The sequence below is a fragment of the Plutella xylostella genome, chromosome 18 (assembly GCF_932276165.1).
Source record: "Plutella xylostella chromosome 18, ilPluXylo3.1, whole genome shotgun sequence".
NCBI lineage: Eukaryota > Metazoa > Arthropoda > Insecta > Lepidoptera > Plutellidae > Plutella > Plutella xylostella.
The window spans coordinates 6,739,077-6,766,225 of NC_063998.1; the positions used below are offsets into that span (position 1 = coordinate 6,739,077).

The window sequence follows — 27,149 nt, forward strand, 5'->3', positions numbered from 1 at the left end:
TTGCTAACTTATGTAAAAAGGGTACAATAAACTTTAATCTTGGATTAATTGTCTCGCTTATACTTAGAACGTTGTAGGCCTAGAACCTAGTTTTAACTCATGATTTTATGTTGGGAAATTATTTGTGACAAAACTTTTTTAACAAGTTGTAGCATAGTTCCTCCTGTAATCGAAGGCTGTATGTAGCTACTTCATGCTGACGAACAAACAAATCATCAACAAAATTGATCACGCCCCGTGCTACCTACCGTATATAACTATGATTGTTGTCTCGATTTCCCTCCATTAGTTACTAATCATCAGTTTTAAAGTGGACACTATTGTAAATTGATAACTAAAATGGCTAATTACATTCTTGCCATCTGTTTATTAACTTTTGTTCTATTTTCCAAAGGCTCCTCGGTAAGTTATTAATATTTAACAATAAAATGTTATTCCCTTTACCAAACCGAACATTCTTTATTTGATCTCAAATCTAATTAGGGATAACTTAGTAAAATTAATTCTACCTTAGCATATACCTAAGTAATAAGTATGTTATGATATGAATCTTAAACAGGTAATTGCAGCCATTTTTTACCAGAAAATATTAGTTCTATAAAGAATCTTATAAAATATGTAATTCATACTAAAGTATTTTCAATAACAATTATCTATATAGATGCTGTGGCCAATGATGATGATGATGATGATGACCAAAGTAATTTAGAACTACATCTCACACACCTTCCAGGCGCTAACAAACGCCCAGAACTCGGCAGTACTATCCACGTTGCTCTCCGGAGCTATCCAGTGCTTCGGCGAGCACCCTCTGTCAGCCGCCGAGATGGACGCCATCAAGAACAAGAAGACTCCAGAGACGGAGAATGCCAAGTGCTTCGCAGCCTGTGTGTTTAAGAGAGTCGGGATTGTAAGATCGCTTTAATTCTTTGGTAAATACATTTAGTTTCCGAACTTGGCTTACTTGAGTGTTGTTCTATAGTGGCGGTGATAAATTCAAAAGCTATAATAGGTTTCCACACTCTGCTGAAAGGATTGGGGAGCCTGATTAACGTCAGTCTGAATGAGAACTAGTGGCAGCTGAGGCAGCTCTGGTCTGGTAGGAAATAAGGCCCGGTATTAAAAAAAACGGAGAGGAGAGGAGACGAGAGGATATGTGTTCTGAATAACCAATCAGATTTCGTTATTTCCACATGTCCTCTCCGCTTAGCTTCGGCGGCAATTGATCAAGCGAAAAAAAATCAGACATCTTTTCTCCTCTCCGCTTTGGTAGAAACCGGGCCTAATACCCTTTCTAATGGGCTTTCCAAAGCATAATTATAATATTCAGTGACAATCACAAAAAATTAGACGAGGTATTATCAATTATCACAAATATGAGATTATATTATTGTATTCTCAATGCTCATGATTGAAGAGCAACGATATATTTGTGTTACTGCTTGCGAGATTTTTTTTATAAGGAACTGGTTTCAGTAAATTATCTTGAAGTAATTAATGATCAATAAGCTTGTAACGATTATGCTTTTCAGATGGACAACAAGGGTAATATATCGGGAACTCAGGCCGTTCAGAACGCCAAAAAAGTGTTTGATAAAGATAGTGTGAAGAAACTTGAAGACTTCATTGGTGAATGCACAAAAGGTATTAATCATACAGATATTAGATATAATTTCTTTGTGTTGTGTTCTCAGCTATAAATAATAAGCGAGTACATAAGTTGATGCATAAAAAATGTTGATGATGTACAAAATGATAGTGACCCGTAAAATATATTTTTTATGAACTATGAATTTTATTTCAGTAAATAATCAGCATGTTAATGATGGCGCCAAGGGATGTGACCGAGCCAAATTGGCTTTTCCTTGTTTCGTCAATAATGCTCAAAAGGTATAAACACAAAATTTGATTCACATTTGAAAAATACATTTAAAAAGTGGCTGTATCTATCTTTCTAGTTCCCATGAATACCTACTTATGATAATGTTTTTTGTTTCAGTATGGAGTCAGTCTTAACTTTTGAGGCTTTTGTGAACTGCAGCATTCGAACATCGATTGAAATATTAACCTATAGTACCTAATTTCGACAAACGAAAGTATTCGTAATAACTTAATTCATTCAGATGTTATAATTTAATAAATTGTACTTTATTTAGTTAAATATTTCAACTTCTTATTTACTTATTGCCAATGAAAAACATGAGGAATGCTGAACCTTTAACCTTAAGTGACGTTACTTATTATGTTCACAAATAGGTATACTTATGGTGGATTTTTTCAGATAATTATCGTCATGTATGTAGATGAAATACTGAAAAATTTCCATGTGAAATCGTAATTCGTTACCCGGCTAGCTGTCAAGTCCCCAACATTTTTGATTAGCTAAAATTCTTTTTCAGTTATGTGGCATAAGTATAATACATATATTTATGAAACAAGCAGATTAATTTTCAGATTTGTATGAGATACTGAAAAATCCTTTGTACATTTCTGTTCATGAATTCCTGACCTGTCCACTATTTTCATTCTCATCACTGTGTATTTAACTATGGTAAGTTTAATATTCCAGGTAATACAACATAATGTTATACTGACGCAGTCATGTGCACACAAATCATAGATTAAGGTAAATCCTAGGTTTGTTACCTAATAATTAGCCAGAGCTTCTATTTTACGAATCATCCTGTGTACACCAGGCTGACCTCTGTACATTTTGCTGTATCTATTAATATGTCAGTATAATCAGACTTCTTGTCGTGAAACAAATAGAATTTGGTTATAAGTGGTCTAAATATAGACAGTTCAAAAAGATAAGGCCGGATAGATATCATTGATTTTTTACTAAGTTTCCTATTGCTTATTATGTAAGTAGTTAATACGCTCATAGTAAGATGTTATTAACTGTCATTGCAGTGAGTAGTATTTTCGCAAAATCACCTAAAAGCCACCAAGTTTTTTTTCAGTATACGCTAATGGAGTTTTGAAAACACGGTACTACGTTAGTTTGAATAAAACAGTACAGACCGATTGTATTACATTCTGTTAGGTATACGGAATAGTTTTCAATAACTTTATAAGTAAATATAAGTTGTAACAGTTTAGATAGTTGTAATAATGTTATCCAGCAGTTTTATATTGTTATCTATGTGGGTGTTCACAAGGATTATTTCAGTAAGTTATGATCTTTCCTCAATTAATAATAATGTTTAGATTGATTTGCATATATCGTGATATTAGTTAAATAAACCAGTGATGATTTAATTAACAAAAATTGCTACCTCCGATCTGAAAAAGTGTCGTAAGAAGAGTATCGGTGTGTTTTTGGCCGACCGAGTGGTGTAATTGTTAGTGACCCTGACTGCTATGCCAAAGGTTCCGGGTTCGATCCCCGGCTGTGGCAGATGTTTGTTTTAAGACAGATACTGATACAGTACTTGACGGATACTTATCAATACCGTACCTATACCAGGCAGAGCCGGACCGGCTCACAGACTTCCACAAGACGAAGCTGACCGACCACTTCACGACGTACGGCATCGGCTGCATCACGGAATACTCCATCACCTTTGATGACATCAAGGCTCTGAAGGCGTTCGAGCTCCCTCGAGGTGCCGAGGCTCCCTGCTTCTTCGCATGTGTGCTGAAGAGGGCTCAGCTGGTAAGTGGGTGCATGAAAAAAGCCTCACGGCAGTTTAGACACAAATGTTCCTTTCGAGAGAGCCAGGTGACGGCACTATAACATCCTTACAGCTAATATACCTAATCTCTGATTTTTTATTGGAAAGAATTCTGACATTTTATAAGTGATGCTACTAAAAAAGTTCTTTACCGAAAAAATGAAAAATTGCGATCCATTTCTGGGCAATAATTTTTTCTTAATATTTTTATACAAAAAGATAAATCTAAATATTTACTTGCTCAAGTAAACTAATACAAAAATAACAAATATTTCAATATAATAGCTGTTCCCGCGAGCTTCGCTTCGCCTTAATAAGTTTTCCCGTGGGAATTCCGCGATAAAAAGTAACATATGTGTTAATCCAGGGTGTCAGCTAACTTCATTCCAAATTTCATTAAAATCGGTTCAGCCGTTTTGACGTGAAGAAATAACAAACATACACAGATACATACATACATACATACACATATACACTTACAAACTTTCGCATTTATAATATGAAGTAGGATCACGACTCACGACCCATGTATCGAATTAATTTTAATTGCTTTATTTTATTCTTTAGCATGGCATCACTTCCTACTAAATTCAGGGATAATAAACCTTTTTAATCAATTTCAAAAAAAGATTGTCTATTCGGTAAGTACATATAATATGTTCGGTATGTATGTAAGATTATTGGAACTGCACCATATTGACATATGACAATATACGAGTATTAGGGCTAATAAACAAATATTCAAAATTTTATAAATGTTTATGTACCTATGTACGTTTATATGCTTGTTGGTATGTATGTTTGTCCACGCATATCTCCGAAACGATTGATCCGATTGTCACTATTCTTTTTGAGGGTTCCGTACCTCAAAAGGAAAAAAAGGATCCCTTATAAGATCACACTTTGTTGTCACCACCTTTTTTCTCGGAAACGGGTAAAGATATCAAGCTGATATTTCGTATAGATGTACATAATTATGATGAAATTAAAAGGAAAACTACCTCAGGTAATTAAGTATACTTGTACGGAACACTCACTGCGCGAGTCCAACTGGCTCAGTCGGGTAAGCGCCCGCTTCTCAAGCAAGAGATGCGGGTTCGAATCTCGGCGCTGACATGTAGGTAACAATGAGTTCTTTGAATTTAAGTACAATGTATACCATCGCTCTTACGGAGAAGGAAAACATATGTGATCATATATTATGTGAACCCACCAACACCGCAGTGGACCAGCGTGGTGGGAAATGGTCCAAGCTTAGGAAGGCAGTATGGAGATGCTGGAGGCGGGTTCCGCTCATCTGGCATAATCTTTATTGACCAAAACTCATTTCGCATAACTCGTATGGTCTAAACTTTTTTGGTCGAACCATCACTTTGCCAAGACTTATGTGACATAAGGCTCGTTTCGTCTAAAACTCTTTAGGTACAATCTTTAAACACCTAAGTTTCGTTTGCTCAAATTTATGTTCGTCTATACCTATGTATAATCTTGTTTCTCCTAATGTTATCTTAATAAATAATATATTAAGTAGGTATGTAGGTAAATCCCCTTTTAATTTGGAGCGCCGCACTTAATAAAATGGATACAGGGACTAAAAAAAATATATTATAGTCTCAGATGTCCAGACTCGTATTGAAAAAGTGCCCAGCCCAAAAAGGTTTGTGATCTCTGATTTGTCTAAAATTGATAACTGTCAGAATTCCGTAAGATTACTAATAACAGTGTAAGTCTCAAGTAGAATAGAATAGAGATTCACGGAGTGACAGCTAGTATCTACTGTGATGTATTTTCGACGAGCTAACTTACTTAAGACGACCGAATGGCGTAGTAGTTAGTGACCCTGACTACTGAGCCGAAGGTCCCGGGTTCGATTCCCGGCTGGGGCAGATATTTGTTTAATCACAGATATTTGTTCTCGGGTCTTGGATGTGCCCGTAAAATGGCAATAGGCCCGCCCCCTATTACATTGGGACTAACAATAACACTCTGGCGAAAAGTGGGTGCAGAAATTCATTTCTGCCTACCCCGCATGGGAGTACATTAGTACAAGGCGTGAGTGTGTGTGTTAACTTACCCCATTTTGTCGATTGTCATAAATATTTGGAAAACGGCGTCGGCAATGCCGATCATGTGGACGCACTTTTGTGCATTTTTATACAAAGAATACTAAATGCGATGCGTCCGTTGCGTTCGGTGCCAAAAGATGGACGCTTACATTAAATGGGCCAGAGAGTACAGAGAGGTAGTTTCACTAAAGTAGTTATCTATTTCAGATGGACTCCCAAGGAAAAATTACTCCCGAATCGGTACTAGCAGTTGCAAAAGCGGTCTTTACTGATCCAGACGAATTGACCGAAGCAGTCAAAGTTTTTCAATCGTGTGCTTATAGTAAGTATCAACTTTATTTTTACAATCATAATCGTTATAATAAATTCGTTTGTCCAGTCAACAAGTCCTTAATGGAAACATAAAACCATGCAGTTGATCTGTACTTATAATCTTATGATAATGATCTCTGATAACAGGATCCTTATCCCAACAAACATACCCTTGAAACTGAACTGTATCTCGATCTCTCATAGAAGTTTGATTATTAAGGTGCAATTTGACAGAGAACGACATGAGGTTGCAGCAGACAATATTGCAATTTTGTTGCAACAAAACTGGTTACTGGTTAGTATTGACGTGGTTGTGCTATTCTGAAGGATTATCTATCTATGTGTCTGTATACCCATATTACATTACAGGCTCTGCCTAGTTTGGGGTCGGGTGGCCGTGTGTGACATGTCCCAACATATTATGTATTTCTAAGGACATATATCCTCGAGCGATACATCGACAGCTTCCAACTCATGTCGTCCACTACACCAACAATTTTATTTATTTAGACCTTTACCATGGAATTTGATTTTTTATTTATTTCTCTCGTGCATTTCCAGTAAACGACAAGCCAGTGTCAGACGGCACGCAGGGTTGCGACCGCGCGATGTTCGCTCTCCAGTGCCTTATGGAACAGTCCACGATGGAAGACCAGGCCAGCGGCAGCGGCAGCCCTGACGCCACTGGAGGACCCTCGGGGGTAATTGACTCTTAGTTCTTTAGTATTGGAGGACGATTTCAGATCGGCTCGGGTCTTATTGTGTATACTCAAAATAAATCAATGATACTCTATGCTGTTCGTTATTTTTCAAAATTCTCCTTATGAAATACATTATTTCTTCGAAGTTTAATGCGGACTCGGGTTTACTTAATGGTTACGATTCATGATGGTGAATATCAGCTAAGACGACTTGATCAGGACTGATTATCCACTCCTGGCTTCTGGACATAAGCCTCCTAAGCCATAGATAATATAACATCCTCACTCTCTATCCTCGGCCTTATTCATACAACCACTACAACCGGCTGTCTAAGATCCGCGGTCCAGAGGGCTAGAGTTGCCAGATTGTGTACCAGCATTTGACGACCGAATGGTGTTGTTAGTGACCCTGACTGCTATGCTGAAGGTTCCAGGTTCGATTCAGCTTACTGGCCGGGCAGATATTTGTTTGAAGATAGATATTTGTACTGGAGTCTTGGGTGTTCATGTTCATATCTATATCTTACAGGCTCTGCCAGGCTTGTGTGTGATGTTTGTCCCAACAGATTATTATTATAATTATTGTGGTCTCCACCCCAGAACACTCTCGCGAGGGATCTCTGGGAATACCAATGGTTACAGGTTCATCAGAAGATATGACATCAACTATAGCTTTCTGAAGAATTTTATACTTATAGCTCTTAAAGGCAAATCGCTTATGCAATTTCCGGGATAAAAATGCTATAGCACTACTCAGGTATAATGTGTCTATACAATTCTAAAATGATTATAAAACTTATCCATCGGAGCCTATTCTCTTTATAATATAACTCTACATTCAGGACTTTGTTATTTCCTCCCAGGTGGCCCCAGCTCAACGCAGGGCAGCCCGTCTGCTCATGGAGTCTCTGGTGACAAACCTTCTGCAGCTAACCTGTGCTGGCATCGTCACCACCAGGAACCTCATCCCTCTGAAGATTATCGCTGACCTTCTGCCTCTGGACACCCTCGCCGGCTTGTGTAGCTTGATCACTTCTTTCACTTCTTAAGAAGGGTTTACAGTAGCAATTTATATAGCAGCAGTCTAAGTTAACACTCGTCGATCATCAGCAATTTTAATTTGAAGGTGTAAATACCTCTTTCGATTTTTGTCTACATTATTGTTATAGGTAAGTGTTATGTTACTAACGTTTTTTTTAAAATTTTCTTTTCTTTTTTTGTATAACTACCTACACGTAGTGCGTCAACACAAAGGCTTCCACTGAAATACCAGCGCAGTGTCCTTGACCTAGCCAAGGGCACTGCATTAGCTGAGTGGACACCTTTTTGACGATGACAGCAAAAAAAATATGTACAAATGTGATTTGTGTGGTTGATTTTATCAGTATTGCTGTCTATGTCAAATAAAGTTTTATCTTTCTTTTATCTTTATATATGTGTTGTTTGCTTGAATATTAATGAGAGTTATTGTTTTGGGTGGTAAGTGGTATACCTAGGTGTTTGTTTTTGACATAATTTTAATTAATAATATAGTATTTTGTGAAAGTATTTTTCGTTACCATAACAATAAACCAGATTGCAGAGACGCATAATATTTGTATTTGGGTATTGAAATACTGTGTGTATAATCAATGCTTTATTTATATTAGTAAAAGTGATACATAAAAATAATCACAGATAGAGATAGTCATTGCTAGTAACTTCTATGTAAACTACAGGAATGCCAAGTTTCATCCTTTTTCAGGAACTCGTTTTATTCGTTTTCTAAACGTCGAAGCCAAACTGAAAAGCAAAGAAAAAGCTAAGTAATTAGGTGGAATTTAGAAGTAGGTTTATGTAGAGTTATAAAAGGAAATCTGAAATTAACAGTGTCGTGCAAAGTGTGAGTTAATCTTGTACCTACCTGTTTTCCGTTTTCCACCATACATTTGTATGCATTTATTGATCTGTCACAGCCCTTCTCTCCATCACTAACCGCGTCAGAGTTTACTGTAAAAAAGAAATATATGATCAGTTTATTTAGTGTCTTTTTATAAAAGAGAATGGCCAAATCTGACCCGCTTTGCAGACGCTAACCAAACGTATTTTTATTCAGTGATAAAGGTGTTCTGAATGAGGGAAAAATATAAAAAAATCTAAACCACTTTAAAAAAATACATATACTAACTATGGGAACAAGAGTGAATGTAGTCTGCAATCATCTTCAGCTCTTCGGGATCTTTGAAGACAGTCTTTGCCAATTCCAGAGCATTCTCCTTTTGCATTAATCCTTTGTCGTCAATCTGCAAAAACAACAATTTCTCTGATAAATCTTTACATTATCCTTACATGATCATCATAATCAGATCATTTAGATAAGGTCCGGCCAGACGCCCATCGCAAACTTGTATTCACAACGATTTTCGGATTTAAAATGTATGAATTTTGTTAAGGTAACACAAATTAAGTACTACTTCGTTTTGACTTAGCGGTTAAGACGCGCCACTGATAAGCTACTTTAAAGAGGGTGCTAGTTGCTAGAGAACTGCCCCGCTCTGGGCTTAATATGTGAGGACATCTCACACACGGACAACCTCAAACTAGGTAGAGCTATTATATACACCCACGACCCGAGTACAAATATCTGTCTTAAAACAAATATCTGCCACACCCGGGACTCGAACTCGGCATCTTAGCAGGCACTAAGCACTACACCATTCGGTCACCAATTGCAAAGTAGTTATGATGCAGATGCGTCACTTATAGAGCGGTGCCAGTTGCTAGCACTGAGCTAATAATCACTACGTTTTAGTTGCTAGTGAAATTTCTCGCTGGGCTGGAATCATCACTCACAATCCCGATGCTCCTAAACATGCAGGCGAGGAAGCAGGGCGCGTTCTCTCCCTCGGGCACCTTCCTGGCCCTCAGGTTCTTGATGTCGTCCTCCGTGATCATGTTGCCCTTCAGGCACTCCAGCCCCACCTTCTCGAAGTGCTCGTGGATCATCGCCTTCTGCTCGTCTGTCATCGACTGGAATGAATGTAAAAATGTGTTAATGAATGGATTCCACCTTAATCATGATGGTTAAGGTGGAATTTAACCAAACGCTAAACAAATTTAGACGTCTGTCAAACGACTGTCAGTACAAAATGTATGAATTTACAAGAGATTTACAATAGATTTGCTTAAATACACATTTTTTTTTTAATTAATTAGGTTATTTAGGCTTGGTAGTTTTTTAAGATTGGTGGCGACAGTGAATAGTTATTCGGATTGACATATACACTTACAATCCTGCTTAGATTAAATTAAACAAAAACATTTCATTGGTTACGTCTCATCATCATCATCATTAGCTCGTGATCGTCCACTGCTCGTCATAAGACTCTCCCGAGGAGCTCAATAGCACTCTGTCTTCGGCCTTCCTCATCCAGCCACCAGATCGTCGGTTCAGCATGCCGGTTTATGGCTACTCTACGTCGCGTATTTACAAATTATCACTACAGACATTGAGGGTGACTTGCATCAAACAATTAATATAATTAAATCTATTGCTGGCTTGCTCTGACACTACATATTTAAATGTTTGTAAATCAGCCTAAGTTTCTTAGAAATGTAATGTGGATTATGGTTTAAATTCAACTGACCTTGACCAGTGGTAGTGATAGAGAAAGAAAGTAAATAGCACAACACAGAACTACACCACGAATCATTTTGACAAAAATATATTCCAGCTAGCAACCCGTCGACTACAAAATATGATCCCTCTTTGATAAGATTTTCAGTGAAAACTTAATTTTATAGTCTTCAACATGCTTATTAGGAATGACCTTCGTGGCACGAAAAAATTCGGTTTATTGAATATAACAACTAGTCTTGGACAGAGATGACAAATATCACTAAATCACATAACGCCACATATGTGATTATTCCGTGAGTAGGCCCTAATTAGGTTTAATAGGCAAACGGAAACTCATCATACTTAGTACTCATGTGGAGTTCAGTGTCAGAGACACCATCCTCTTACACACGACACGTACGATAACAGTAGATGATAAATAATATTAGTAAGTATCTAAAGAATAAGAAGAAATATGAAATAACTAGGTACCTACCTCTATATTAAATGACGTTAGCCCAAAAATACTACAGTTTAGTCAATTAGTACTATACCGCCCCCTATTACATTGGGACTAACATACCACTCTGGCGAAAAGTGGGTGCAGCAATGCACCTCTGCCTACCCCGCAAGGGAGTACATTAGTACAAGGCGTGTGTGTGTTTTTATAGTCAATTATATCTAGTAAAATAACAGTAAAATCGATGACATCAAAAATAAAAATTGTATGTAATAAAGCATGACACATTAATTTTTATTCATTAAAAAATAATATAGTTATAGAATCTACAAAAAATAATTATTTATGCGGTTCTCACACTGCTGCATGCTGGCAACAGCTAGCTTCATGAAATTTTTAAACCCAGATTCGGTGTTGAAACCTCGCCATAAACTTTATTACACGAATAATAACTACGCACAATTCTCACTGTATCAACTACGAAATTGTAGCCATTTCAATGGAATTCTCGCTTTGTGAAGAGACCTAATTTAAACATTTTATGGTCATCATTACAGACCTTGGTATATAAATGTAATAGTTTAATGTATTTCTAACACATTAGTCTGTCAGTGTTGGTGTGAAAATGTTTCCATATATTTTTACATACGTGTTCATTGGTGTTTATTTCACCTGTACAACGGTAAGTAACCTTTCATAGTGTTTTGAAATAAAATAAGTCCCGTATTTAAAAATAATCAGATATTACTTAGGTATGTAATTAATTCCCTAAGATTTCATGTAGAATCACACGAAGGCCTGGGTCTCCTATTTTCGCCGTAGGTCGCGTCCAGCGTCACGCCGTAGGCCGCGTCACGATGCTCTCTATAGAAATGTACTGATGCGGTCTCCCTCACACGCCGACGTTGGCGCGAAGACATAATGAGCATTGTGACGCGGCCTACGGAGTGACACTGGACGCGACTTACGGCGTAAATAGGAGACCCGGGCCTAAGAAAATACATAATGCACTCACGAGCAATGAAAAAGTACCTACCTCTACCACCTGCCATTAATGTTCCATTATGTCACTCTAACTCTTTCACTGCCCGTGGCTCTTGAGTGAATTTACTGAGAGTGACATATAACTTAACTTTTCAGGGTACTTTGATGAAGGATGAAGAAAGGGTGAAGTTCCATAAAACGATACAAACGTGTGTGCAGCGGCATCCGATATCGCCTGAGGACCAGGGCTCGCTGGTGAACTGGCAGATAAGTGACACGCAAGAGGTTAAGTGTTTCATCGCTTGTATATTTCAAGGGATTGGTATGGTGAGTTGATCTTGTAAAGTCAGCCAATTAGTAAGTACTTTCTAGCGCAGACAATTTGGAGACAAAATGGAGAGCAGAGCTGTAGTTTGACATTAATTTGATTTCTGTTAAGTATGTTTCCTGTGGATAAAAAAAATATATTGTCAGGAAACTATCATAAAAAAAAACATTATTAGCAGACATTATTAGCCCATTCCCCATGATTCACTAGGCGAAGCGAAGCTCACTGAAAAATACTGATACCTAGTATTTTATAAAAAAACAAAGGTAATGCCAGAGTTTGGTGTTCAGTTGGTATTTTCCCGAAGGTCAGCTGATACAAGGCAGCAAGTTATTTCACGGTTACTGATCGGGAAAAGAGCTGTAGTGTTACATCTGGCTAATGTTTTTTTAATGTTGGTAGATAACATGCTTTTCATTATTGTGTTTGATAAAAAAACGTCATTGTGGATTGAACTTTAGAATGCGGTTTACAAGGATGTCTTAATATTTTTGAGTGTACTTAGCTGATTTACTGAATAGAACTGGGGAAACTGACACAGTGATGTTTTAGTGATTAGGTCTTGTAAGTTGATAATGACTATTCTACACTTAGTTCTTTTTCCCATGATTTCAGACTTTGTCTTGGTCAGTATTCTTACATGTACATCTAAAGTACAAGTATAGTAGAATAATTATCTAGCACGTCATGACTTCATAATACTTAACACTTACTTCAGCCTGATACGTTATGATTTCAAAGTCGAATGATAAATCAATAAATATACTTTAATATTCACAGATTGATGAAAAAGGCAGATTCGATGCTGCTCATGTCAACGATATAACAAAACTTATGATGACAGAAGACGATCCAGATGTTCTACAGCAGACTCAAGATATTACAGAGTCTTGTAAATATGGTATGATTAGTTTTAAAAGAATATAAATCATCATCATCATCCACCTCGGTACCTGACGTTGTCAGGATAACCGTTTTTTCGAAATGGAAAACTTTTTAATTTATCATGTAAGTGTCGTGTGTTGCATGAAAGAAGCCTCTCCATGCAAGTAACGTATCAGCTATATATCTTATGTAGGTACCTATATGTTATCTCGGTCCGTCCAGTGCACCTTTGGGAGTCAGCGACTAAAATAAATATGAGCCTTGCTAATCCTCTCATCATGGTGATAACAATTAGTTCAGCTTCTTGTCGAAGATGTTCTTTAGTTCTTATGCGATTTTCTACAATACAATTGAACTTCACTTTTCAGAGTATATACTATAAGAGTACTAAAGGCATTCCTCATTACTCGTGATGAGGGATGAGGGATGTTTCCCACTAATCCAGTTTTCCCTGTATTATTTAAGTGTTTTTTTGTACGTTATTTTTGATCATTATTATTTTACTAATTATTTTTGATATTTTAGTGAACGATCGTCACGCAGGAGATCCCCATGAAACATGCGAGCGCGCCGCGTCTTTGTTCAGATGTGCCGCAAAATGGACGGGGAAAAAGGTACATACATAATCATTGTTACTTTATAACCTAACATCATAAAGTAACCGGGATGCACCAAGGACACATTCTCCCTCAACTCCTGGGGGGTCACTCTATATGATGAAAAACGAAGCTCTACAAAGAATCTTGTTGTAAACGTGCCGTTTACACGACAGCTCTGGTTCGTTCGTTTTTCGTCAGTGTAGAGTAACCTTTTTGAGTCATCCCCCCATCCGCATACTGTACCAACTTTGAAACACTCAGTTATATGTATCAGTATTGCATTCAAAATAAAAATAGTATCAGGTACCTACAGATTGATGACAAACTTACTGCTTGACGGAAATAAGTTTCTAGTAGTATTAGTACCGGGTTCCGCTCATCTGGCATAATCTTTATTGACCAAAACTCATTTCGCATAACTCGTATGGTCTAAACTTTTTTGGCCGAACCATCACTTTGCCAAGACTTATGTGGCATAAGGCTCGTTTCGTCTAAAACTCTTTAGGCACAATCTTTAAACACCTAAGTTTCGTTTGCTCAAATTTATGTTCGTCTATACCTATGTATAATCTTGTTTCTCCTAATGTTATCTTAATAAATAATATATTAAGTATGTAGTAAATGTACAAATTGTGGTATTTTTCTCCTACATCCCGAAAATCACGATATTGTATGATCAAAAAATCGAAAGTTAACGACCAATATAATTATTACAAACCCCATGAGATCGAAACCTAAAAATAGGTGCGACGACGAGCAAAGCGAGGAGGAGCGTGTTAGGTGCACATGTTCATCAAAACCAAAGCGGAGCGCAGCGAAGCGGAGCGGAGCGTTTTCCAAACAGCGGAAACAATACAAGGCACCAGTTTGCGCTATGTAGGGAGACGCTCCGTCAAAGTTAAAGCCAAACGAATATTATTACTTTGTATAAACCTATGCCATAGCATTATTAGGCTATTCAAGATCTGGCCATACCATTATTAGGCTAAACAATGTTATGCGAAATAACTTTTTACTAAACGAGATTTATGCCATACGATTTTCGGCGTAACGAGACTTTGACCAAACGTTACTATGCAATACGAGATAAGGCAAATAAATCTTATGCCATGCGTAGAACCATTAGTACCTCACGTCGTCGTGATATTTGAATAAATTTAAGACCTCACGTCATCACCATAGTATATATGACTACACCCACGTCCCCTTTGTTATATGTATATGACGATATATAAAAATATAGAAACTTTGTTTATTTTCTTTCAGGATTCCTGAGTCATAAAGACACCTAAAAGCGAAGATAAATTATGTTTTTTTTTATTTATTTGTTGGTAGTATGTACCAAACCTATTAAACTTTATCAAACTGTTACAGCTGCAATTTATTTTTATAACTTTGAAATGCGTAAAAATTTAAGTAAATATTGTGAATAAAAATGTTGTATAATGCTTGTATAATGTAAAAATATACCTATCACTGATAAAATGGGCGGCTTTATTGCTTAAAGCAATCTCTACTCTCTCTGAATAGGAGTAATATTCGGCCAATCCTAATCCTAATCCTAACTAATATTATAAATGCGAAAGTAACTGTGTCTGTCTGTCTGTCTGTTACTCTTTCACGCCAAAACTACTGAACGGATTTGAATGAAATTTGGTATACATACGGTCTAGACCCTGGGAAAGAACATATGCTACTATTTATCCCGGAATTACCACGGGAAAACTTTTTAAGGCGAAGCGAAGCGCGCGGGAACAGCTAGTATACCATATTACCAATCCTCTTTACTTCATGTTATCGTATTTTGAACTGTAAATTTAAGTGTGGTACTTTCTAAAGTCGATACCATTCATTTGATCGATTGACTTATATTCTGGATGTCCTTTATTTATAACGACTGAGAACACATTGGGTTGACTTTGATTGATATTGCTCGGGCGTCATTTACCAAACTGAAAAAAGATACCTGAAACAGGAACTTCCATATTCACCTCCGATTTGAAATACTTGAATGCTACATCTCACTACACCATTCAGTCGTCAAACTGTACAAGACTAATAAAAAAATGCATCAAATACAAAGAGTTCTGTGATAAGGAAATAATTATCAGTATATATATACCTATAATTAAAACGAAGCTTTACTTTACAATTTCCATACGTGAAACGTTCCTAGAGAGCTACACACCTGAACTCATGAAAACTGAAAATGTACAAATATTTAATAGTTATAGTGACTTTATACAACATGACGTGTATGTGTGCAAAAAATGACATCTCCCGAAAAAGTTTCTCGGAAGCAATGGGTTAGTAATTGCATACTTATTTCTATCTGTGCAGCGATTAAAAGATTCGAAACCTCCGTTTACGTTGCGTATCGTCAACTGTCACTGTCAAAATGTATGGCAAATTTGTTAGTTGCAAAAGTGACATTTGTTTTTTCCATGTTAGGTGGAATTTCACCAAACGCTAAACGTATTTAGTAGCCTGTCATACGTCTGTCAGTTAGTACAAAATAATTTGATTTAAATACTGTTTTATAAACGTTTAGCGTTTGGTAAAAGTGAAGTGAGTGAAGTTAGTGTAGTTTCGAAAATAGTATCGAATCCTGTGATCACACCTCTGTTTTTTATCAATGTGCCCAAGAAGTATCTACGTCGTATGATTATATTTCTATAATATAATATAATGTATAGTTAATAAATCAATCATAATTCTTATGTACCATCAGGTCCAGCGATGGAGGCACTCAAACCTTTTATGGATTACTTACGCATCCCTTTGGTAATATAAATCACTACATAATTAGATAGTTCGTTGTTGTTTATTAGAAGGACCGAGGAAATAATAATAACAGCGCTCCTTGGGATAGATGCCTATAATATGTAGGTAATATTTAATATGTGGGGTCATCTAAGGGTCAATTCAGACGTACCACAACCACACCACAGCCACAACCACACCACAACCACGCCGTGTGGTCGGGCGTATATTTTGTATTGAAAATGAATAATCCAATTCACAAGTGCCGCATTTTGTCGTTGTTATCGACCACCTGTGTAATACGACCACATCGCAACCACATCGCAACCACATCGCAAACACATCGCAACCACATCGCGTCGGCAACGCCACCACGCGGCGGCGGCACCGCGGCCCCCTTTCTCCCTATTAACTGCATACGACCACGTGGTTACCACATCGCAACGACGGCGACAACACAACCACATCGACATTTTGTCGCTGCCACAACGCAACTGCAAAAAGCCGCTGTCACACTATTCACACGTAACCACAGCTTGACCACATTATGTCGCTGCGACGTGGTGTGGTTGTGGTACGTGAGAATTGACGCTAACACACCGCCATCCGACCCCAACATAGGCAGAGCCTGTAATATGAAAACACGTGTTAATTAAATTATTTAGTGCGATGACCAAGTCAATATATTTATATATAAAACATTAAATATTTTTAAGATTGAGATGCGTGCGTGGATAAGACTTGGTATTACATGGATATCACAACTTTTTACCGTAGAACAACTGAGTTACGAGACTTGGTTTTTTTGACAAGAATTGTTTTTGATGGGATCTCATTTCTTTTTGTATTTTGTAGACAGTTCTTTTTAGGGTTCCGTAGCCAAAATGGCAAAAACGGAACCCTTATAGTTTCGTCATGTCCGTCTGTCCGTCTGTCCGTCTGTCCGTCTGTCACAGCCGATTTACTCGGAAACTATAAGTACTACAGTGATGAAATTTGATGGGAATATGTGTTGTATGAACCGCTACAAAAATATGACACTAAATAGTAAAAAAAAGAATTGGGGGTGGGGCCCATACATGTAACTGAGGGATGAAATTTTTTTTTTCGATGTACATACCCGTGTGGGGTATCAATGGAAAGGTCTTTTAAAATGATATAAAGTTTTCTAAAAAACATTTTTCTTAAAGTGAACGGTTTTTGAGATATCAGCTCTCAAAGTCGTAAAAAGTATGTCCCCCCCCCTCTATTTTTATAACTACGGGGTATAAAATTCTAAAAAAAATAGAGGTGATGCATGCTAATTAACTCTTTCAACGATTTTTGGTTTGATCAAAGTATCTCTTATAGTTTTTGAGATAGGTTGATTTAACTGTAATTTTGGTTAAGTTATTGTGCTTACTACGGAACCCTTTGTGCGCGAGCCCGACTCGCACTTGGCCGGTTTTTTTTCTTCTTTTCGGTACCTTCTAGGTATGTAGGTGCGTTAACTTAGTTTGGTAGGTACAGTAAGGTGCAGAGAAAGTAAGTAAAAGTAAAGTAAAATCATTTATTTATTCTAGAATTTGGGTACATGAAAAGGTGTTATATACATAGTTGGATCCATCAAATTCAGCCCTATGGGCGTACAAATATTTACAATAATTATCTTAATCTATTAAAAAAACTATTACAGTAGGTAATTATCACAAGAATAATATATATACAAAAAAATCAAATCATTAATTATTCATTAAAAAATTCATTAATTGAGTAAAAACAATTGGACATTAAATATTTTTCTAATTTACTTTTGAATATTTCTATTTTTAAAGTTTTAAGTTCATCAGGCAACTTATTATACACTCGTATGCACATACAGTAAACACCTGACCCCCCTCAGATACATTGTTACTATGAGAGGGGGGTCAGGTTTTTCTGCACCTGACCATGCCATGACCATCTTTATTTTTGGCTACGTAATGTAATGAATCAAATTTCCCTAATTAAATTTCAACCTTAGTTTCCAATACACAAAGTTCATTGTACATTAAGAAAATTTGACTATAAGTGGTGTAGCACTGGTAGCCTGATGTGCTTTGTCCGTAGGTAGGTAATCCATCCTTTGCGGATTTAATTTGCATGACGGGAATTTTTTGCTCGATTTGGCACCAAAATTGAAAAATTTTACTCGAGTTGGTGAAAATTTTACACTACCGTGCCCCCAAATATTTTAGTTTTTCCTTGATTCATACACCAAACACTACTTATATTCCAAATTTGAAGCTTGATCGGTGAGTGAGTGAGTGAGTGAGTGAGTGAGTGAGTGAGTGAGTCAGTGACAAAATTAAGAAACTTTGACCCGTTATAATTCTTAAACTCCTGTTTCAAATTTAATGAAATTTGGAATATACCGTGTCTTTACAATGCCTGCATGGTTAGTGAAAATTCAGTATTCTAGTTTAATCCACAACCAAGAATTGCTTCGAGAAAAGGATGGTACCGCCGTGCCGCTTTTTTGTTCGACTTGGTGGGGGCACTGCCGTGCCCCCTGATTTTGAGGAGAGTATTGCTCGTCCATACAAAAAGAGAAAACGTTTTACTTCTTCTTAATACTATGTAATATCCATGATTTTTTGTATGTTATTGACACAAGGAATAACTAAGGTTATAGTTTTTTATATATTTGTAAATTTTGTAAACTTATAGACACCTCAAATAACGTAAATTTTGTGATCAAATCTTTGTTAAATCAAGCGTATCAGTAAAACATACCCTATGTTGTTGTTTCAGCTGCAACAGTTGAAAAGTTTGGACAATAAAGAAGTAGAAGTAATTGAAAATATGTGGAGCAAATGTAACAAAATGTTTCCGGTTGGCAAGAGTGACATGATGCATTTAATTCAATTAAGACCAGTGAAAAAGGATAATGTAAAATGCTTTTATGCTTGTGCGTTTATGGAATATGAAATAGTAAGCATGAGAAACAAATTTATGTAAATCATACATTATTATGTCTATTCTATTCTATTCTATTCTCTGTGGGGGTGTAAGTACCTGCCCCTGGCTCTCTCGAGTGGAACCTTTGTGCATATCCCCAAGGTCTAAACTGCCTTCCTAAGTTTGGACCATTTCCCACCACGCTGGTCGGCTGCGGGTTGGGGTTCACATATCTAGATGTGCTAAATCTAGGGGTTCCGCTCATCTCGCATATTCTTTATTGACCAAAACTCATTTCGCATAACTCGTATGGTATAAACTTTTTTGGCCGAACCATCACTTTGCCAAGACTTATGTGGCATAAGGCTCGTTTCGTCTAAAACTCTTTAGGCACAATCTTTAAACACCTAAGTTTCGTTTGCTCAAATTTATGTTCGTCTATACCTATGTATAATCTTGTTTCTCCTTATAAATAATATGTTAAGTATGTAGTAAATGTACAAATTGTGGTATTTTTCTCCTACATCCCGAAAATCACGATATTGTATGATCAAAAACTCGAAAGTTAACGACCAATATAATTATTACAAACCCCATGAGATCGAAACCTAAAAATAGGTGCGACGACGAGCAAAGCGAGGAGGAGCGTGTTTGGTGCACATGTTCATCAAAACCAAAGCGGAGCGCAGCGAAGCGGAGCGGAGCGTTTTCCAAACAGCGGAAAAAATACAAGGCACCAGTTTGCGCTATGTAGGGAGACGCTCCGTCAAAGTTAAAGCCAAACGAATATTATTACTTTGTATAAACCTATGCCATAGCATTATTAGGCTATTCAAGATTTGGCCATACCATTATTAGGCTAAACAATGTTATGCGAAATAACTTTTTACTAAACGAGATTTATGCCATACGATTTTCGGCGTAACGAGACTTTGACCAAACGTTACTATGCAATACGAGATTAGGCAAATAAATCTTATGCCAAAAAAGGTAGAACCAAGAACTCATTGGTACATGTCAACGCTGGGATTCGAACCCGCATCTCTTGCATGAGAAGCGGGCGCTTACCCGACTGAGCTACCACCGCTCATTATTATTATGTCATATTCGGATGTATTTTTTTTGTTTCCGTTGTATACCTACCTGTTAAGATAACCAAAATATTTTATTTAGATGGATGAAAAAGGTGTATTCCAGATAGAAGATATCAAAGATATTGTGAAACAAGGCATTTCTAAACGACCAGAATTGATGGACGGTGTGCTTTCTTCAATAGATTCCTGTAAATATGGTAAGAAATAAAGATCACAACTCATACCACTCCAAGGTATAATAATAAACTATCTTATAAATAATATCCAGTGATGACCTACGGTGCCGAGACGTGGTCTCTAACTGTGCCTCTTGAATAGGCTCGGAGTCACTCAGCGAGCTATGGAAATGGAAAGGGCTATGCTCGGCGTGTCTCTACGTGATCGAATCAGAAATGAAGAGATCCGTAGACGAACCAAAGTAGCCGACATAGCTAACCGAGTCAGTAAGCTGAAATGGCAGTGGGTCAGACACATTGCTCGAAGGACTGAAGGTCGAAGGAAGGTGGAGCAGACGAGTCCTTGAGTGGAGACCACGTACCGGCAAGCGCAGCGTTGGGCGGCCCCCCGCGAGATGCATGGACGGACGATATAGTCAAGTCCGCGGGGAAGCACTGGATGCGGGCCGCCTCCGATCGGGCAAGGTGGAAATCATTAGGGAAGGCATTGATCTTATAAATATCAGTGGCCACTCACTGTCACAAAGAAATAACTATTCAAACTACAATGGCTATTAGATCTCTGTTCACAATTATTATCTTGGTAGTTTTTTTTTAATATTATTAAATCTATTTCAGTAAACGGCGTAAACCTCGACGGTAATAAACATGCTATCTGCGAGAGAGCGGCGATGGGCTTCAACTGCACTTCAGCAATTTGGAAAAAACTTAAAAAAAAGAAAAGTCCTAATTGAAATTAAATCAGTTTATTATTTCAGTATAATAATAATCACTTACTTATCATAATCATGTTTGTTTGTAAACTAAAGTGTTTTCACCCGACTACGACAAATAAAAAATGAGGTTTATGTGTTTGATTGGTAACACAGTCATGTATTGTATGTTAAGATGTGCCCTTATAATTCAAAAAACCATTACCTACTATTTGATAAATAAGAAATAAAATAGTATTACGTATAAACCATGAAATACCTAAGCATTGAAATTCGATTCCTTATCTTTAATATTCAAGAGGAAAATACTGTGTTTTGTAATAATGTATAAATGCATTTTATTAACTTTTTTATCGTTTCAAGTGGTGTGCAACGGAACATATTTAGCACCGGCTTTAAAAACTTTCCGTGGTTTTGTTGGTAATATTAACTTGTTTGAACTCAAAAGCATTAAGGTTCTCAAGAAGGTTAATGTCCTAACTAGACTAACTTTACCTATTTAAATTTTATTCTCATTCATTTATTTGAATATGTTTACAGAATCATTTTTGGGTATATTCAAACCATTTACGGACTTTATTTCATCACCACAAGTAAGTTAGTAATGTACATAATATTTATGTATTATTATAGGATATATAGGTATATATTTATTATTAACTATGTAGGTTTTATGTATTATTATTGTAGGTATTTACATATCGTTTATACTTTATATTAATGTAGTTTATAAATATCTCTTGTTTTCACACGATACCCATTTATCTTTCTTTCTATTTCCTATCAATTTGGTTGTCTGCAAGAGATTACTTTTAGTAATAAGGCCGCCGATTGTGCTATTTATTTTCTTTTCATGTTTGTAATACTGTTTCTGTTTGTGTGCAATAAAGAGTATTTTATCTTTTATCTTTATTATGTATCTTTATAATATCAAAATGGACATGTGTATGTGTGCTTTGAATCCAGTAACTCCTAAAAACATTTAATTAATTTCTTTACCGGTTACAACATCGTATTAATGGTTAAAGGTAAAGCATTCACCTTTCGACAAAGTTGTTTCGTTGATTACCAACGGACGCATCGTATAATAGAAAATCGCACAAGTGCGCCCACTTATAATTTTTGCAATAAAGTAGGTACTAAATAAATAAATATTGTCAATTGCAGGTATTACTCTTTCTCAGTTCTCCCTCCGATGGAGCTAAATTCTTTAGAGTTTTCGGCAGCTGTTTTCGGCAAAACATACTGCTACCAACGGAGATGTACAAATTGGTTAATTTCAAGCCTGTTTCTCACCCATCGTCCAAGTGTTTCTGTGCCTGCGTGTTCAGGGAATATGGATGGGTAATCAAATTATGTTCTGATATTTTAGAAAAACTGCTGATTTCACATCAGAGTACTCCAAGTTAAAGTACGATATGAAACGTCACTAAGCAGGACTTTAGTTTCTACTCATTATGAACTCAAATCATAGTTATTATTCTGTTTTCAAATTAGACTACAATATACCGCTAGTGTTTGCCAGAGATCAACCTCTTATCGTGTCGGTAAATCATACTAGAGCTGGTCTCGTATTCAAATAGATTTTAATAGAACGCAGATAATGATTTATGGTTCCTATGTGTGTTTAAGCTTATGGGGAATGACCAGTATAATTTTTTGGCCCTAAATGAAATGGTCATCAACAAGCTGTCCAACCAACCACTCGTCATGGACCAAATAATTAATGTCATAGAGAGTTGCAAATACGGTAAGTACCGATGATAAACTAATAGAATGATATGTTATGAAACTAATTAATGTCTTTATAATTCTGTTGCAACAACTTTTTTTTCAATACGAACTTCAAAAACCTTTGTTAATCTTAAAAAAATAAAATAAAACTACCGCAACTTATAACTGTTATATCACACATCGGTTTATCCTTCCTATTTCTATCCAAAATCGGGATTTATAAGCAAATAATTCATACCTCGTCACACTAGAAGGCACACAGTAAACAACTATATGACCTATTTTTAAACAGCTTCAATTTCAAGTCATAGAACAAATCTTGTTCTGAATTTGTTGTTCGAAGTGATGTAACAATTTTTGAACAGCAATGACTTTTCTAAAAACACGCTGCATATTTCAGTGGACCGCATGCAACTGGCACCGTCACCTAAAGTTGTATGTGAGAGAGCAGCCCTCGGGTACAACTGCGCATCTGAAAAATGGAACAATCGAAACAACTCTACTTTGACTGTAATAGCAATAACAACTAAAAAAGAAGAAAAAGGTATTATTATTGATACTACGGCACCTACGGGTAACGCTGAAATTTTTGCTGCTAACGAGGAAGAAATAGATAATATCATTGCACAACAACAATCACATGAATTAATGCAATATTGATAATTTTATTGATTAGACGATAAAAATAATAACATAAGGTTTTTCATTGTATGTATAATCAAAAAAAAAATATTTACGAACTACAGTCGCGAGCAATGTCATAGCCCCAAATTAGGTACTCCTAAACGGAAAAGAGTAGTGTCTTCAATATTGAAATATTATATAGTAACAGCGCATCAAAATATTACCAACTAAAAAGGTAAATATTTTGATGAAATTCTAAATTGAATGCAATGAATGAAATTCTAATTTAACAAATAGTTAGTGTCGCCATTTTATAAGTGCGCAGATCCTGGCTGAACTCAAATATTACACTAGGAACCACGTACTTCACCACTTCTAAGACACTAAAGACCATAATGGATATCCACCACACTCGACTATTATGAAAAAAAATATTTGCAGGGCTATTATATTATTAGGTATATTATATTGTGGAAGTGACTGAATTCAATCATAATAGGATCAGTACATACCTATTTATTAAATTATAGATTAACCTTACCTAATATAGTATAAAGAGTTCTAAATAAGCTGTAATACATAATAATTACTTCAACATTCTTTAAAATATTGGACACTTATTTGAATTCAAAAAATTATAGGTATCATTTTCAAACGGAAAGCATTTTACAGATTGAAATCATAATTATTGTAATAATAATTTGTCTGCTATTATAATATATGAATATGGCGGGTCTGTATATAACCAGTGTGGTGGAAATTATATAGTTATTCTATCAAAATGTGGTTTATTGTACTTTTTGTTGTGACATTTGTGTGCTATTCTGAAGTAAGTATTGTTTATGGTATCTTGTTTAAAAATCTTTTCTCACTTTTTTAAGTACTTATCAGCCCCCGTATTATGTAACTCCGAGTGGGGTTGGTTGGTATAAAATGGCTGACCACTTAAAACATTATTAATTAATAACTTTTTACTGACTTATCTGATTTCACAAACGTTTATGTTGAATGTAAGGATATATTGGTAGGCTTCTTGCATATTTCTTTCACTAAGAATATTGGTGTTTTCGGTTAATAAGTCTCTAAGTTGATACCAATTATCACCGGTTGCTAACTCTCAAAAAGTTACAAAATACGGGGGCAGATAAAATTATATCGTAGACATAATAATTTTTGACATCTGAGAAAACATGAGTGAAATGAAGCGATGTCATTGGGTGAACTGTCGTTGAGTTGGATTTAAGTTAAAACCCCTAAAAACGATTTATTAGTGATAGAGAAAAAGAGAAGATTGATAAAATTGTAGACTGTAACAAGCCAATGTTAGCTAAGCTACCTGTTAGAAATTGAAATGGATAAAAATATTCTATTACAGGCAATGACGGATGAAGAAGCAAAATTGCAATTCACTAAAATTGCCATGAACTGCACTAAGAAATATCCTTTGGAGGTGCATGAAATATTAGATCTGCAAAAGTTGAAAGTGCCAACGAAAAAGACGGCAAAGTGCCTACTAGCATGCGCCTATAGGCTTGAAGGATCGGTAAGCATTACTACTTAGATACAATTCAACCAATCACTCGAATGTGTGTCACTTTTGGAACTGACAAATTCGCCTGACATTTTTACAGTGACAGTTGACGATAATGTTTCCATATGTTTGTGCAGTTTCGAAAATAGAATCGAATCCTGTGATCGCTCTGTTCGCTGGTGAATGAATGCATGTACCTACTCCGTCAATTAAACTTACATAAGAGAATAGACAAATGCTTCAATTTCGTTACTTTTCAGATGAATGAGAAAGGCCTCTTAGATTATGAACACATGATGAAGACAGCAGACTTGCTGGCTGATGGGGACGAGAAACGGCTGAAAAACGCAAAAGCAGTTGCAGATATTTGTATAAAAGGTAAATTTTAATTTTACGCTGTCAATCTATGAATTTTGGTAGCAAAAAATAACATTTACGGAAACACTCATAGATTCGAATTTTATTTAAAGTAATTAAGGAGCTCTCAGCTCTAAAATTTTAATTTGTGCCTTCAATCGACATCACTATCTAGGTAAGATTGGTTGGTTAATTGACAACAGTCCAGGTTTTATGTTTATTACCGATAAGATGATACATTGCTATATCTTACGTTGAATAAATGATGAATCTGAACACCAACTATACATTATGATTATACTGTATTTGTTTCAGTAAATGACGAGACAGTGAATGATGGGGAAGCTGGTTGCGATAGAGCTGCATTACTATTCAAATGTGCTACTGAGACTGCACCGAAGGTAAATACATAAGGCAAAATTTTAAAGGGTATAGATTTATTTTTTTATAAAATGTATTTTACTATTTTACCAGTTTTTTACCTTACTTACTAATAATAACTTTTTCTAGCTAGCCGTTATTCTGAGTAGGATGTTATAATTATGATAATTATTGTGTGTACATAAGTGAATAACTAATACTTAATATTTTTTGTTTTCTTTGCAGTACGGGTTCAAGGTTTAATAAAAGAAAAGGAAAAATAAAATCTATTAAAAATGCCTTTTATACTTTATCTAAGTAAAGTATTCATATCAGGTGTTTAACAAGGAAAACTTTATTACTATTTTATAATATTTTTTTTACTTATCCAATTATGGTCTAAAAGTGAACCGCCGCGTCCCCTAACAAATTTTATCACTGAACCACTTTGCCAAAGAAACATAATAAGTTATGTGCTTAGGTATATCGTGCTATAGCAGTATCAAACTTTGTATAAAGATTTTTAAAATATTTATTTATACCCATTAAGTGTTGTTGAGGGAAGGGAGGGTTTGCCCACTATAATTATAGATCATGGGGGTATTTTTTTGGAAGCTTCAAATTGACACCCTGTCTTGTATTGTAGCAATACTGTAAAAATACGAATAGCGCCATCTGGGAAATGATAAAAGAACTTGTGAATTTGCTGCCTCGCAATAAAGAAGCTGACAATGGTTTATATTCTATATTCCTATAACATGAGATGATGTCGGATGTAAAATAAAGATGTCAGCAGTACTACATCAGTTACGAAGTAATTTTAGTTTCCGATTTACAAGGTGTTGCAAAAAAGCCGAAAGAGAGCGCCTCAGGGGGGCATCATGAACTACTTTTGTTATACCTACGCCTTTTGGAAATTCTCAAAAGTAAATCTGCTTCTAGTAGAAAAAGTCACGTGAGCAACAAATTTTTAAAAGTGTCACAAATTGATCTTCATCTCCCTATCAAAAACTTGACTAACACACAATAAGTGAGCACACTGATGGTGGCGGCATTCTTGCAGACTAAACCGGGTTTAACTGATAACACAGAGCGCAGGTAGGTTAAGTTATAGATGGTAATAGGTACAGTCAGCTGCATAAGTAGCTATACACATTTGTGCATTGTCAAACTCACAAACATTGAAAGTTGGTTATGTAGATAGTTTGACAAGGTACACACGGCATCGTCAAATGGTTGGCAGGGCACACTAACGTAGTGTATGTGTG

General features: G+C 36.1%; 5 protein-coding genes across 6 annotated transcripts; 4 read left to right on the forward strand and 1 right to left on the reverse strand.

The window, feature by feature from the left end:
- The first annotated feature begins 77 nt into the window (after positions 1-77).
- On the forward strand, positions 78-8,188 carry LOC105387997. The gene is made up of 8 exons (XM_048627505.1): positions 78-402; positions 734-910; positions 1,533-1,644; positions 1,805-1,890; positions 3,470-3,658; positions 5,951-6,065; positions 6,617-6,756; positions 7,620-8,188. The coding sequence occupies exons 1-8, from the start codon at positions 340-342 to the stop codon at positions 7,803-7,805; spliced, it is 1,068 nt and encodes a 355-aa protein (XP_048483462.1). The 5' UTR covers positions 78-339; the 3' UTR covers positions 7,806-8,188.
- A 191-nt stretch (positions 8,189-8,379) lies between these two features.
- LOC105387998 (pheromone-binding protein) lies at positions 8,380-10,523 on the reverse strand. The gene is made up of 5 exons (XM_048627127.1): positions 10,383-10,523; positions 9,589-9,765; positions 8,924-9,038; positions 8,660-8,745; positions 8,380-8,538 (listed from the first exon to the last, which is right to left on the reverse strand). The coding sequence occupies exons 1-5, from the start codon at positions 10,446-10,448 to the stop codon at positions 8,521-8,523; spliced, it is 462 nt and encodes a 153-aa protein (XP_048483084.1). The 5' UTR covers positions 10,449-10,523; the 3' UTR covers positions 8,380-8,520.
- Positions 10,524-10,653: 130 nt separating this feature from the next.
- On the forward strand, positions 10,654-14,979 carry LOC105387999. Its single transcript, XM_048627128.1, has 5 exons — positions 10,654-11,496; positions 11,955-12,125; positions 12,907-13,027; positions 13,537-13,625; positions 14,877-14,979. The coding sequence occupies exons 1-5, from the start codon at positions 11,440-11,442 to the stop codon at positions 14,883-14,885; spliced, it is 447 nt and encodes a 148-aa protein (XP_048483085.1). The 5' UTR covers positions 10,654-11,439; the 3' UTR covers positions 14,886-14,979.
- Positions 14,980-15,691: 712 nt separating this feature from the next.
- Positions 15,692-21,954, forward strand: LOC105388000. Of its 2 annotated transcripts, XM_048627123.1 has the most exons (5): positions 15,692-15,916; positions 16,342-16,394; positions 19,146-19,325; positions 20,466-20,583; positions 21,181-21,954. In XM_048627123.1, exons 1-5 carry the CDS (start codon positions 15,820-15,822, stop codon positions 21,294-21,296), a joined length of 564 nt encoding a protein of 187 aa, XP_048483080.1. In that variant the 5' UTR covers positions 15,692-15,819; the 3' UTR covers positions 21,297-21,954. The 2 variants fall into 2 exon arrangements, with proteins under 2 accessions (XP_048483080.1, XP_048483081.1); XM_048627124.1 differs by lacking the exon at positions 16,342-16,394.
- Positions 21,955-24,394: 2,440 nt separating this feature from the next.
- On the forward strand, positions 24,395-26,903 carry LOC105388002. Its single transcript, XM_011558831.3, has 5 exons — positions 24,395-24,462; positions 25,009-25,176; positions 25,425-25,542; positions 25,837-25,922; positions 26,128-26,903. The coding sequence occupies exons 1-5, from the start codon at positions 24,415-24,417 to the stop codon at positions 26,143-26,145; spliced, it is 438 nt and encodes a 145-aa protein (XP_011557133.1). The 5' UTR covers positions 24,395-24,414; the 3' UTR covers positions 26,146-26,903.
- The last annotated feature ends 246 nt before the right edge of the window (positions 26,904-27,149 follow it).

Bases quoted from the DNA above. Each gene is read 5' to 3' on its own strand.
- LOC105387997 (XM_048627505.1), top strand. From the start codon at position 340: ATGGCTAATTACATTCTTGCCATCTGTTTATTAACTTTTGTTCTATTT. The intron at 1,645-1,804 runs GTATTAATCATA...ATTTTATTTCAG, and splicing joins CATTGGTGAATGCACAAAAG to TAAATAATCAGCATGTTAAT. The intron at 3,659-5,950 runs GTAAGTGGGTGC...TATCTATTTCAG, and splicing joins TGCTGAAGAGGGCTCAGCTG to ATGGACTCCCAAGGAAAAAT.
- LOC105387998 (XM_048627127.1), bottom strand. From the start codon at position 10,448: ATGATTCGTGGTGTAGTTCTGTGTTGTGCTATTTACTTTCTTTCTCTA. The intron at 9,766-10,382 runs GTCAGTTGAATT...CATTCATTCCAG, and splicing joins TATCACTACCACTGGTCAAG to TCGATGACAGACGAGCAGAA. The intron at 9,039-9,588 runs GTGAGTGATGAT...TTGTTTTTGCAG, and splicing joins TGTTTAGGAGCATCGGGATT to ATTGACGACAAAGGATTAAT.
- LOC105387999 (XM_048627128.1), top strand. From the start codon at position 11,440: ATGTTTCCATATATTTTTACATACGTGTTCATTGGTGTTTATTTCACC. The intron at 12,126-12,906 runs GTGAGTTGATCT...TAATATTCACAG, and splicing joins TATTTCAAGGGATTGGTATG to ATTGATGAAAAAGGCAGATT. The intron at 13,028-13,536 runs GTATGATTAGTT...TTGATATTTTAG, and splicing joins TACAGAGTCTTGTAAATATG to TGAACGATCGTCACGCAGGA.
- LOC105388000 (XM_048627123.1), top strand. From the start codon at position 15,820: ATGTACAAATATTTAATAGTTATAGTGACTTTATACAACATGACGTGT. The intron at 19,326-20,465 runs GTAAGCATGAGA...TATTTTATTTAG, and splicing joins CGTTTATGGAATATGAAATA to ATGGATGAAAAAGGTGTATT. The intron at 20,584-21,180 runs GTAAGAAATAAA...AATCTATTTCAG, and splicing joins AATAGATTCCTGTAAATATG to TAAACGGCGTAAACCTCGAC.
- LOC105388002 (XM_011558831.3), top strand. From the start codon at position 24,415: ATGTGGTTTATTGTACTTTTTGTTGTGACATTTGTGTGCTATTCTGAA. The intron at 24,463-25,008 runs GTAAGTATTGTT...ATTCTATTACAG, and splicing joins CATTTGTGTGCTATTCTGAA to GCAATGACGGATGAAGAAGC. The intron at 25,543-25,836 runs GTAAATTTTAAT...TATTTGTTTCAG, and splicing joins TGCAGATATTTGTATAAAAG to TAAATGACGAGACAGTGAAT.